The 12,848-nt window shown below is 30.2% G+C and overlaps 3 protein-coding genes across 3 annotated transcripts in view; 1 reads left to right on the forward strand and 2 right to left on the reverse strand.

Annotated features, from left to right (window-relative positions):
- Window positions 1-832, forward strand: part of LOC119675649 (fibroleukin-like) — a 10,087-nt gene extending 9,255 nt beyond the window's left edge. The window contains exons 2-4 of the mRNA XM_038086855.1: window positions 35-192; window positions 262-650; window positions 751-832. Of these exons, the coding sequence (XP_037942783.1) occupies window positions 35-192; window positions 262-650; window positions 751-832 (629 nt within the window). The remainder of the gene's footprint in view (window positions 1-34; window positions 193-261; window positions 651-750) is intronic.
- A 2,719-nt stretch (window positions 833-3,551) lies between these two features.
- Window positions 3,552-5,541, reverse strand: LOC119683800 (acylphosphatase-2-like). The gene is made up of 4 exons (XM_038097664.1): window positions 5,365-5,541; window positions 5,286-5,302; window positions 3,862-3,971; window positions 3,552-3,791 (listed from the first exon to the last, which is right to left on the reverse strand). The coding sequence occupies exons 1-4, from the start codon at window positions 5,435-5,437 to the stop codon at window positions 3,677-3,679; spliced, it is 315 nt and encodes a 104-aa protein (XP_037953592.1). The 5' UTR covers window positions 5,438-5,541; the 3' UTR covers window positions 3,552-3,676.
- Window positions 5,542-9,741: 4,200 nt separating this feature from the next.
- Window positions 9,742-11,066, reverse strand: LOC119683801 (bifunctional methylenetetrahydrofolate dehydrogenase/cyclohydrolase, mitochondrial-like). The gene is made up of 2 exons (XM_038097665.1): window positions 10,268-11,066; window positions 9,742-10,199 (listed from the first exon to the last, which is right to left on the reverse strand). The coding sequence occupies exons 1-2, from the start codon at window positions 11,049-11,051 to the stop codon at window positions 10,057-10,059; spliced, it is 927 nt and encodes a 308-aa protein (XP_037953593.1). The 5' UTR covers window positions 11,052-11,066; the 3' UTR covers window positions 9,742-10,056.
- Window positions 11,067-12,848: the final 1,782 nt, after the last annotated feature.

Below are 12,848 nucleotides of genomic sequence, written 5' to 3' on the forward strand. Positions count from 1 at the left end.
AATTTCTTTTTTTCTCGTTTTTTATTAACATTAGGTTTTATACAGCCGGACAAATACAGTTGTGATCAATTGACAGAACCAGTTGATGGTGTATATCAATTCGCAACAGTTGACTCAAATAAAAATGGACGTAATTTTAACAAACGTTTTTGTTACTTTGCAATAGATGGTAGGGCATGGACCGTAATACAGGTAATGAAAGTAGAGTTCATTAAACTGTGAAATATGCATATATAAATAAGAAAATTATCCTTTCATTAGAATCGTGTTTCTTATGATAATTCAGAAAATTTTAATCGATCTTGGGTTGATTATCGAGCTGGTTTCGGCAGCTTATTTGGGAACTTCTGGTTTGGTAATGAATTTATATACCGCCTGTGTGATTCTTGTGATTGTGAATTACGTATAGAAATTGAGGACTTTAAGAATGATAATATATGGGCAGAATTAAAAAAGTTTATTTTACAAAGTGAAGATTCACACTATAGACTTGTCATTAGTGGCTATAATGGTACTTATAGTAAATTGGGTAATGAATTATTCGAATATGAAAATAATGAATTCCAAACATATGATCGTTGCAACAATGGAACTCCAAATGAATGTTGTTCCTGTGCAATTGTCTATGGAATTGGTTGGTGGTTTGATAAGTAAGTATTGAATATGTTTTTACAACATTATATTGTAATTATATTGTAAATTAATTATTTAATACTATAATAACTATTATTTACTCACTTTGCTTAATAGTTGTTGTCAACCAAATATAATGGAAGTTCCTCGTATTTTTTCGCAGAAGAAAATGAGAATGATGATACGTCCAAAATATTGAAATATCAGAACTATCAGAAATACCTCAATTTTAAATAATAAAAGTAAAATTATTTTGTTGAACAATGATATAATGGTATAATATATAATGGCATAAATCACTATTAATATATTTTAAAATATTATTTTCACACAATTAAATTATAATCACATTAAACAATAAATTGCTTTAATAAATTATTGAATATAAAACCGATTTATATTAATGATATTTATTTATTTTTTAAATTTTGTTGTTAATAAATTGTTGACTGACTTTGAACAACGATCTGCCAACAAATTATAGAACAAAACAAATCTATTTGCTTTAACCCTTCTGTGGCATGCCAGTCACTTCAACACACGCGACATATGAATAAACTTCATTTTAATAATAAAAAACTAATTCGAAATAATAATTTAGCTCCAACAATCACTGAAGAATTGAATCTTTAAAATAACAAAAGCGGACTAACACTGAACAGCTGATTCCTTGATTTACCGAATCTGTATAGGAATCGTGTTTAACTGTCAAAACAATTTAAAAGTTGTCAATTATAATTTTTATTAAATTTTGCAAATATTTAATCTGATGACATTTATTACAAAAAAATAATGTTAAATATGTCATTTCCAATGTAAATAATATCACATTGTATATTATATTGCAGTTTTCAATGGATGAATTATTAATTAAATATTTTGTAGATTTTAACAATATTGACCAGATACTAACCAGTTGCGTTGACCAACTCAATACATTTCTTATATTGGCAATGGTCTCTGTCATGTGTGCAATGAGTGCTGCTCAGCTTCTTGCTTTGCGTATATTACCAATTTTGTTATTGAGTGATATAGTGATTACCTTGGAAAATAGTGGGTTCTTTCTTTTGGTTTCGAAAGAATAACTTTGGCAAATAGTCACTGCATGAGTGTTGTTATTGTTACAATTCATATTGAGAATTTAAACATCTGAGAAGACAATCACATTTCGGAGATGTTAACCCGACTTTCCTGAAAAAAAAACTGTAACTTTCCAATTGTATTTGCACTGACCAGTAATTTTTAACGTACCTCAAAAATTGTACCAAAAGATTCATCTACATGGACTTTGTTTAATTGCATTTTAAAATTGATGTGCGCTATGAGCTGAAAGTAGTCGCAATACCAAAACACATTTACCAGATAATACTACAAATCACATATACCTATGTACGAGTATCTATAGCTTGACTGAATACTAACAATAATTTTTTTGTAGCATTTAAATGCACTTAATAAAAAGCATAAAATTGGTCTTTAACTCTTAATAAGTCAAAAGTTTCATTACTATTATCTTAAAGGAAAACAAAATAGATTTTTTTTCTATATATATTTTAGTTCTTTATTATATCTTATTATTAAATAAGAACTCTTAATTAATTGAAGTAGTAATTTAACAGTGTCATGTAATTATATCAGTTTACAACTAAAGACGGTGATTGGAAGCAAAACCAGACATACTAGGACGGTAGGGTCACCGACCTCATATTAATTAAAGTAATAAACTTTAATTAATAAACTTTAATTAATATAATCTAAATACATTTTATACACATTTATTTCAATAGTAATCAATACTTATGTATATACTCCCATTTGCTAGTTTTATATAATCAATAAGTGGCCACTTCTAAAGATACAAGATATTTCAGAATTTAGAATAATATAATAACACATTTGTAAGTAATATCAAGATAAAAGTTTTAGGAAAAATATGTTTAATGCAAGTGTTCGACATCGACACTGCGACATCAATTCGCTGTACCCTCTTTATGCATACTGTCTATACCCTCTGTCTAAAAATAAAAAAATAAATATATATATATGATCAATTTATTTAAATAATAAAATTATACTTACATTCATACGATGATACAATGCCTAAATTGAATGTACATCAGTGATTCATATGTCCATAACGTATCCACTTTGTCATATTTCAAGTTAGTTATATTCTTAATTTAATTAAAATCATTATTACAAATAATCAATAAATAACTTTTAGTTATTGTATTTCAAATCATAATTTGAAATCATTCATTGATTATTGTTGCAGTATTTGCAACAGCCAAATTTATTTAGTTTATCGTTGGCTTAATGCAAACAACCAACGATATATTAGTTATGTTATGAATCGGCTTTTACAATAAATTACCGTAGTTTTTAATCACAATGGGGTCATAGATACTATATAAATCATTTAAGTAGGAGTAGCACTGGCTTCTATACCATTTTCCATGTGCTATCGATCAATAAAACCCATTAATTCGCAATATGTTTGGTTTACATAAATTCTTAGTTTCTATTTATTATTAAATCAAACTCTACACTATATGCACTTAAAAACAATAAGGCGACATATAAATGATTAGTGATTTAAATGGGAATTTAAAATCAATTTTCAAATATATACATATGTATAAATAATGGATAACACATTATGTATTATAATATAATATACAAAATTAATGTTAACATACATATAATATTCATAATTATTTACTTTCAATAACTATCAAATTGATTTAATTTAATTTTATATGTGATAATTATTATATTCAAATATAAAAGATTTAATTAAACTTAATTATATAAAAATGAGTACATATTATAAAATTTTTGTTATTATATACATTCAGTCTCAATACTAATTTATAATAGTCAGTAATATTTCGTAAAAAATTTAATTTAAAATAAAATTAAAATTATCTTTAAACATCAATTTTATTAAACTCAAATACTCTGGAACAAAATAGAAATTTTTAACTGATGCAGCGCAATCAGTGACATGACAAATGATTTGAGGGGGATGCAATGGATGCAATCAGCGACGAATGACAAATGATTTGTGAGAATACTGTGGTATTTCCTTGGCTTCGGAGAAGTTAGCCTTGTCAATACGTGACTTAGGGCTACCAGTTTCACGCAACCAAGTTTTCCTGTTAAAATTAAATTATAAAGCACATATTCTCTTATATTTAATTTTAATATATAATTTATTTTACGCACATTTGATTGATTTTTTCCAACGGTCCTTCAATTTCACCCTTGACTGTACCAGTAGTAGTGTTCATGCACCAACCATGTAGACCAAGTTTTTTAGCCTGAGCCTCTGTGTGCTGTAATTAATGATACATAATAAAAGTTAATATATATAAAATATCAATGGATAGTTTGCATATTTACAAAATTTTATTTTATATTAATAAAAGATTTAAGGATTAAAAAATTATTACTAACAAAATCAAGATATTAGTCTAGTATCAGCTAAGTTTGTACTAAACGTTAAAGTGTAAAAACCATGAGTTTGTGCCTCTACATTGAACAGTATAAATCGGCGCTCTCAGTTACCTACCCTTACATCTAGTTTAGTACCAGAAAGGAAAGAGATTTCTCAATGAGCAAATTCGACCTGTTTTGAATTATTGCAGTGTACATAGTGGTAAACTATTTTCAAAAATATTTAAATCAAGCAACAATTGCATAATAGAAACAAAACCAATTATATTCCAAATAAAAATATTACTAGGAGTGTAAGGGGACGGGTCACTTTTCACTTAACAATACGTCTCCACTGGCTTCATTAGACTAGTTAACTTGAGATAGAGATTTAATTCCTTGAAACTTAAGATTCAAGTAATTTAATTAATTTAAAGTAAGTTAACTAGTCTAACGAAGCCGGTGGAAACATACTATAAGAAACACTATTTAGTTAAATAATTAATTTTGTAAAACTGAGTATATAAACAATTGTAAAGATAATTGACGTCATAATGTAAAGTTCTACTGAAAGATAACATAGTTCTAGCAAACGAACGACCCAATGTTATGGTATACAATTTTATAACATATATATTTATATATATGTATAATATCTATATTTTATATATACAAAAAAAAGTATACAAACTGAATACATTTTTTTTCAAATATTAAATTAATGTAAAAGAAATCGCAAAAGGAATTTGATTATATTGAGGAAATTTGATTATAAAAGAAATTCCCTTAGGGCTATGTTGTGTAGACAGTCATATAATAAAATATCTTGGCGTTGTTACGCTTCTTCTGTTTATGATCATTAAAGCGTTTTACACAAAGTCAAACTGCAATTATCACTTTTTGGTTAAAACCGTAAAATATATGCACTTATAGGTGGTAAGCGTAACTAACCTGTCTTTTACACACAAGAAATTTTTTTATATTTATGTAATAAAGCGGTATGATTTAGCATTCGAATATAAAAAATTTTTCTTATATGTAATATAACATATTTTTACTAATATATTGTATATTTGAATTTTTTATTAATTTTATTGAAAGGCATGAATCGACTCACCAAAACTATTTTTGACGTTTAATTGAAATTTGCAATGAATAACATTTGTACATATTTGCACAATATAACTTTTTACTAATTAACATTTTTAACTTACCTTCCTGAAGAAAACACCTACAAATAAAAAATAGTTTTAGCAAAATTATTTCTTGCAAAATATGTATGCTTCACCTTACCTTGTACCTTACCAAAGACTTCAAAATCAGTGGCATAAAGTTTGGCCATAGCGGCACCAACTCTGCGATCCATTTCTAAATTTTTATCAATTTCGTCAACGACTGCACAATTCGAGTCAATAATATTGTGCAGGAGAAATATATTTATAAAAATTAATTTTAACAGACAATGTTTTGAATTCATATCGAAATTAAAATTTGTTTATGTTTACTATGACAGCAGCCGACAAATGAAAGTAAACTTCACTTACACATTCAAGCAATATTGGCAGGTTGTTGGCTGTCAGGTATGTTTGCTTGAATTATGCATGAACTTATATAGACAAGAGAAAACTATTTCAATTAAAGTATTTTCGCAATTGATTTGCTAATTGTGAATAATAAGTCGCGTTTGTCAAATAAAAGTTTTCAAGTTTTGAGTCAAAATAAAGATATTTGACTTTAATCAAGAAAATCTCTTGGAAAACATTCTAGAGTGTCATCCACGAAAACAACTGTTGATAAATTTAAATTTCATTACAAAACAAATTTCAAATAAAACCAGCAACAATATATAAATATTATTAAACTTTTTGGTGTTGCAGTGCAAGACTGTTTATTTAGGAATCAGTTTAAACACCAAAAATGACGTCAGCCTAGAGATTCAACGAAGAATTACTCTTGCCAACAAATGTTACTTCGGGCTAAGTAAGCAATTGAGAAATAAAGCCCTCTATCGACAAACAAAAATCGCGCTAAACAAATCCCTTATCATGCCTGTCCTGCTGTATGGTGCAGAAGCTTGGACAATTACCAACAGTGATGAGAAGGCGTTAGGAGCATTAAAGAGAAAATTCTTCGGAAGATCTATGATCTCTTACGCGTTGCCGACGAGTGTCGAATTAGATGAAACGGTGAACTGTATGAGCTATACCGCGACATTGATATAGTTCAGCGCATAAAAACTTCTACATAATGAATGTGAAAAAAATGACATCTGCATCTTTACCGATGGCTCCTTGATGGATGGCAAAGCTGGTGCTGGGGTTTCCTCGAAAGAGCTAAATCTAATGTGCACTCTACATCTAGGAATATATATTTCCGTCTATCAGGCGAAACTTATGACCGTCTTACATGTTTTTGATCACCTATTGGATTGTCAGGTGTATCAGAAAAAGATTCTGATAGCGCTGAACAATCAAGCAGTTATCAAAAGCATGCAAAAGACATACATAGCTAACAGCTTAGTTCAAGAATGTGTAAATAAGCTCATGGAAATGAGGTAACGGTCATGTGGATTAAGGTACACATCGGTATTGAGCAAAACGAGTAGGCTGTTGAACTTACAAAGCAAGGATAAGCCATAACTTCTGCGGCCCAGAACCCAGAATACCATTGGGTTACAACATGATGACAGCCTTCATCTAAATAGATGGAGAGAGTTGAGCACTTGTAGACAGACCAAACTCATGTTGCCGAAACCGTGGATCAGGGAAGCGATAAAAGTGCTTAGCTATCCACGGAGCACCCTAAGCTGGCTGACCTCATTAATTACTGGATATGGCAACTTCAAATATCACCTCAAAAAGATAACTCTTGCTGAGGATGACACTTGCACCCTATGTTTAGAAGAAAAGGAGACAGCAGTGCATATATTGTGCCAATGTCCAGCACTTAACAACACCATTTGGTGCCAAGCAACCTCAAACTAAATGAGTTAACAAGAGATGTAGTTATGCGAACAGAAGCCACTCCAGCTTTAACTCAATAACGACATTCAAGAATAGAAGGACGAAAAAGGACCCAAGTAGTTTCGTGGTCCACTTTGGATAATCCTTCACTTCAGTGGGGCCACTTGTTGGACGGTGCGCTGTCCCAATGTCCCACCATAAGTAGTAAGTAAGCGCATAAAAACTCAGCGACTTAGCTGGTTGGTCATATCGTGTGAATGGTTTTCCATTCTGCTCCGGCTAGAAAGGTGTTTGATTCGGTACCCGCAGGTGGAAAACGAGGTAGAGGACGTCAGCATCTTCGGTGGAAGGACCAAGGGGCACTCGGTACTACCAACTGGCGACAGCAAGCAACTAATTGGGCTGACTGGCGGAGGCTACTTGACGGGACCAAGGACGACTCACATCTGTAATGGCCACTTAAGTAAATAAGTAGGTGTTATTATAGTATGTTTAAACTTCAGCTTATCTTAAGTGAGTCAGCAATTTTTTTGTCTAAGAAAATTGTAAGGATTTATATTATGTTTTTTTTTTAAATTGTTTTTTAATATGATTCGTACTCATATTTGCTCATTGCTGAGAGTTAACTTTCTAAAAATACACATAAGCCTAGGTACTAGGGATGTTCGCTTTTACTTCATTATTTTTTTTAGGTAATAAATGTGTATTAAAGTTGTAAAACTGCGTGTTTGTTCCTCTAATATCCCTGGTATTATAAGATGTATAATATTTATTATACGTAAGAAGTCGTATAATATGTTTATATATGTAGCATTTGAGTCATTAAATTAGATTATTATTATCATAAAGAGTACATGCCACTCTCTTTTGTAATACCGTTGAGTAAACGATAATTAATTATGTAATTATCCGTTAATTGTGAAGTGTAATTATATCATTCTTTTTAATCAACTAAATTTTTTACCCAGCTCCCTAATTTACGCCCCCGCTTTCTTGCTTAAATGAACCTAGCTCGCTAGGTATTAAGCCTATATGTTCACATCTCTCTCCCATAAATACTGGATTGAAGTTTCCTCAATGCTGTGGAAATCTTCTCTATACATTCCTAAAAGGTGATTTTAGGGGGTTCAAGTCTCACACTGTGGCTTTCCACCCACTGAAAAAAAAAAATAATTTTATATGTAGTGTAAGTGTATATAAAAAAAGTGCTGACAACGAATGTATTGCTATATGTTATATGTATATTATGTAGTGACACAATATTCTTTTCTTTTTTCAACAAATTCATATAAAACGTAAAAAACCAAATGAATTCAAACAATGTTACAAATTATGTTACAATGTTAGAAATAATAGATTATTTAATATTGACTAAAGTCATTATAAAGCGAAATCAAACATAAGTGATACTTTGGCAGCACTCGTTACTTATCTTAAGTCCTAATTACTTCCAATGCTAAATCGGCATTAATGCTGTAGTTATAAGCTGATCTTAAGATGTTAGTATAACCAAAATCAGTTGATTGTATTCCATTCATCTTTAGGATGAATGGAATACAATTCCATTTAGGATTCAGTTGAAATTCGATTCTGTTAAGTTCTATATAGAATGGTGATATAGAATTTTTGATATGACTGCAGTTTAAACTGCTGATTAAGATACAAATTTTTATAAGAAAACATTTATTTGTTAAAGTTTTATTAAATTTAATAACAAATTAGCATAAACAATATACATTAATATCAAAAATCACAAATGTGGTTTGTTATTTCAATCCAAACAAAGAAGGTACTCGCGGTATGGTGGAATGGTTGGTAAGATTGATGGGGAAACATGCGGCAAATAAAAGAAAGTAACTGGAAGTAAAAGAGTATTAAAACTAGGACAAACGACATCCTCAGGGACATCAAGATTGATTCCATCAAAAAATACATAAGGGATAGAAATTTGACAGACTTACCAACACCGCTTTATCAAATCTCAGAATGGTTACAGGCTCCTCGGGAAAGTATGCAAATATGAGATCAATTATTGCTTAGTCTGATGAAGTGATAAATAACAATCTAGTCAAGGCGCAAAGAGGGGTTTTAAAGAAACCTCGCAGTTAATAGAGTAAAAGTGCTCAGGTGCACTGACTCAACTTGCCTCAACATAATAAAACTAGCCCAGTACAGACTGAAAGAAAAAGTCTGCCAACAGTCATTATCTTAAGTTATCATCATAGTATATGTTTTACTATTAGCGGTTGACTTTTCTTTTAATAACCTTATAAGCTTGATAAAAGCCGTGTCTCATATATAATCACGATATATAGCCAAATCATACGAAAGTACTTGCATGGCCATAAGATAAGATATATCGACATAATTTTTCTATAAGATTTAGTTCAACGAAATTATTAAAATATTTTGCAAAATTTTATCCAAACGAGTTTAATTTCTTCTGCATGCTCCATTTATCAAACTCAATTAAAAAACAATTTAATTAATTAATTAATTTATTAATTTCCTAAGTATTGGAATATTAAAAACCATCCAATATTCGGTTTCAAAATCATTCAATAAAAAGAATGACTAAAATTATAGCATCGTCCACAATTTCAAATAAAAATAAATCAAATAAAATCAAATATATAATTAAAAAAAAATATTTATTATTTTAAAAAATTAATTTTATTAATTTTTATTTTGCTATGCATTTAGGTGAGGTATAATCTTCACTATTCGATTATTGTATGTCATATAATATATCATGTGTATATATATTTTGTAAAAATAGTCATTAGTTAATACTTAATATTAAGGCATCAAAATGAATTTAATTATTATATATATACGTCTACAAATTCAAAGAGAGCTTTAAAATACTAGATATATTTTTATAGAAAGAGTTCATTTCTATTGCAAAACTTGTTTACCATAACAAAGTAAGTTAAAAGTTAAAGAGCTATAAATACTAGTAATGTTCTTATAGTTTGTATTCATTTAGTTGACAAACACATACTGGATTTATGTTTTGAGGTTAATGTGAATTACCATTACATTTGATATTCTTACTTATCAAATTTTTAGCAGCTTCGATAGTATTACGCATTAGCATAGCAACAGTCATGGGTCCTACACCACCAGGCACTGGCGTTATGTGTCCTGCAACTTGACGAACTTCTGTAGTTACGAAAAAAATTTTAAATTTAGTAAACAAATATTACATATATAATATAATCGGTATATACCATCAAAATCCACATCACCGACAAGTTTCGTTTTGCCTGTTTTTTCATCCGTAATACGTGTTATACCCACATCAATTACACAAGCACCTGGTTTTATCATATCCTTTTTTATTAATCCAGGCACACCAGTAGCTGTTACGATAATATCAGCATTACGACAGTGCTTGGCTAATTCCTTTGGTGGTGTGAAGCGATGACAAATTGTGACGTTGGCATCCATTGGTTTTGATTCATGTCGACCATCCCCATGTAACAAGATCGCTAACGGTAAGCCAACATTTTTTGAACGTCCAACAACTACAGCATTCTTACCAAAGGTTTCGATACATAAACGTTCCAATAAGACTTTAACACCATACGGTGTAGCTGGCATCAATGTCTTCATGTCAAGACACATACGTCCCACGTTGCGCTCATTAAAGCCGTCTACATCTTTCTCGTAGTGCACAGCATTACAAATTTTACGTTCGTTCATATGCTCTGGCACTGGTAATTGCACTAAAATACCATCAATTGTAGAATCATTATTTAATTGCTCTATTATATTAAGAAGTTCTTCTTCTGTGGTATGTTTAGGCAAACGTTTTGTTTCACTTGATATGCCAATTTCTTTAGCAGCGTCCATTTTCATGCGTATGTATGTCTGACTAGCAGGATCCTCACCAACTAGTATAGCTGTAAGATGTGGCGTTCGATTACCAGCAGCGGTAAACTCTTTGACTTCGTCCCGCAGCTCACCACGAATTTGTGCAGCAATCGCTTTTCCATCGATGATTTGAGCCATATTACTAAAAGTATATTATATAAAATATATAAATATGGTTCTTTAAAACGATCTAAACTATTCTATATACTTATGATTCATTAATGTAACTGATCTACATATATTTTATCTATACAATATAGCAAAGAATATGTAGATAAGATAAAAAGACATTACGCAAATATAGTATCATAAAAAAATCTTTGTTTAGTAAACTATTTGTAATCTCACAATAGGATCTCTGTCAGCATTTCTTAAATTGTTCACATAGTAAATAATGCTCAACTTAAGAATTCTGATCTACGGTCTTTCTATTTAAAAATACTAAAAACTGTTAATAATTTTCACCACCATCATCATAGGGAGAAGAACTTACTTAAGAAAATTAAATATTTTTCTGAGTTCTCAAATTAAACCCTACCATATAACTGCATAGGATTAAGTTTGAAAAAAAATCGAAATTACTAAGCGGCTCACATGCAGTATATTACCCTAAAATAATATAAATCAAATAATTAACTGACTCGGGAATAGACTCTTTATTTCGTACTACAAAAATTATCATAGAGCACAAACAAGTGCTACGGTGTATATATATTAGATATTTCAGATATCTGATATTTCATATCAGATCAGACACTACAATAACAAATTCAGATCAAATTTTGTACCAATATTAAAAATGCTATTTTTTAGATGAGGGTTCCATTTTCGGTAAGGTTCATCGTTCGCGTTAAAAGCAAATTAAGCGGTGTTGTATAGCGCATACATCTAAAGAACACTGACATCTGCAGATTCCATGAAATGCAGAATGAAAATTTGTCCATCTTATCTCCTCGTACCATGCGATTGCCAGGAAACGAATCCAATGCCTTTATTCAATTTTTTTGAATTAAACAAAGTCTGGTATTTAAAACCAAAAGCTATTATTGAATTCGACAACAGCCTTAAATTAAATTACTTTGGAGATTTTCTCCAAGAATGGCACAATAGATCTTAAAGATCGCAATGTATTGTTGTCCACTCTAACAAAAATAATGGTGCATATGGTATATATCAGGACATGTTATCCCAATTATTGTGCAATATGTATACATACTTCTACTACTAACTCGTAATACTGGTTTGTTTTTTTAGTTTCCGTTTAGTAGAGTGAAGTAGTTTTTATAACATTTCCCATTGTCAAGTATTCTAATTTTTATATATTTTTCCGTCAACTGAACTCATATCTAGAAGAGGTCTGAATCGAATAAAACAATGTCATAAATTGATGGATGTAGCCAAATAAAAAATTCTCATACATACTCATATATTTTTATTCCTAAAAGAACAGCAAACTTTTCAAAAGAACGCAAGCAATAAGAAATACTGAAGAATATCTATTGCGGCCTTTTTTACAGTAATAAATTTAATAAACAAAAAGTTAAAAAATCCACATTTTAATATTTTGTTTGCTTTCCGTTTGTTTAAAGAACTACTTCTAGCCTCCTCGGTAATGGTTCAGCTAATTTTGCAGTCATGTCCGGTGAATTTTTCTGTCATTCATCCAACAATACTGATTTCAGACAGTCTATGTTAATGTCGCTTCTTTTACGAATTTTCCTATCCAGATGTTCCCATAAATGATCAATGTAATTGAGGTCCGGTGATTGTGGGGGATGGTCCAGTTGTTTTAATGTATGGTACAGTAGCCATTCTTTAACAATTCTAGCGGTATGTTTGGGGTTGTTATCTTGCTGGAAAATCCAGCAGTGATGCAGTTTGAATCCTTCGACACTAGATTGTAAATTTCCTTTTAAAATATAAAGGTAATCCATT

Source organism: Teleopsis dalmanni, chromosome 2 (assembly GCF_002237135.1).
Source record: "Teleopsis dalmanni isolate 2A chromosome 2, ASM223713v2, whole genome shotgun sequence".
In the NCBI taxonomy this organism is placed as follows: domain Eukaryota; kingdom Metazoa; phylum Arthropoda; class Insecta; order Diptera; family Diopsidae; genus Teleopsis; species Teleopsis dalmanni.

Excerpts from the sequence above, each read along its gene's own strand:
- LOC119683800 (XM_038097664.1), bottom strand. The coding sequence starts at position 5,437 with ATGGATCGCAGAGTTGGTGCCGCTATGGCCAAACTTTATGCCACTGAT. Across the intron at positions 3,792-3,861 it reads TTGGAAAAAATCAATCAAAT|GAAAACTTGGTTGCGTGAAA; the intron begins GTGCGTAAAATA and ends TAATTTTAACAG.
- LOC119683801 (XM_038097665.1), bottom strand. The coding sequence starts at position 11,051 with ATGGCTCAAATCATCGATGGAAAAGCGATTGCTGCACAAATTCGTGGT. Across the intron at positions 10,200-10,267 it reads CGGTGATGTGGATTTTGATG|AAGTTCGTCAAGTTGCAGGA; the intron begins GTATATACCGAT and ends TCGTAACTACAG.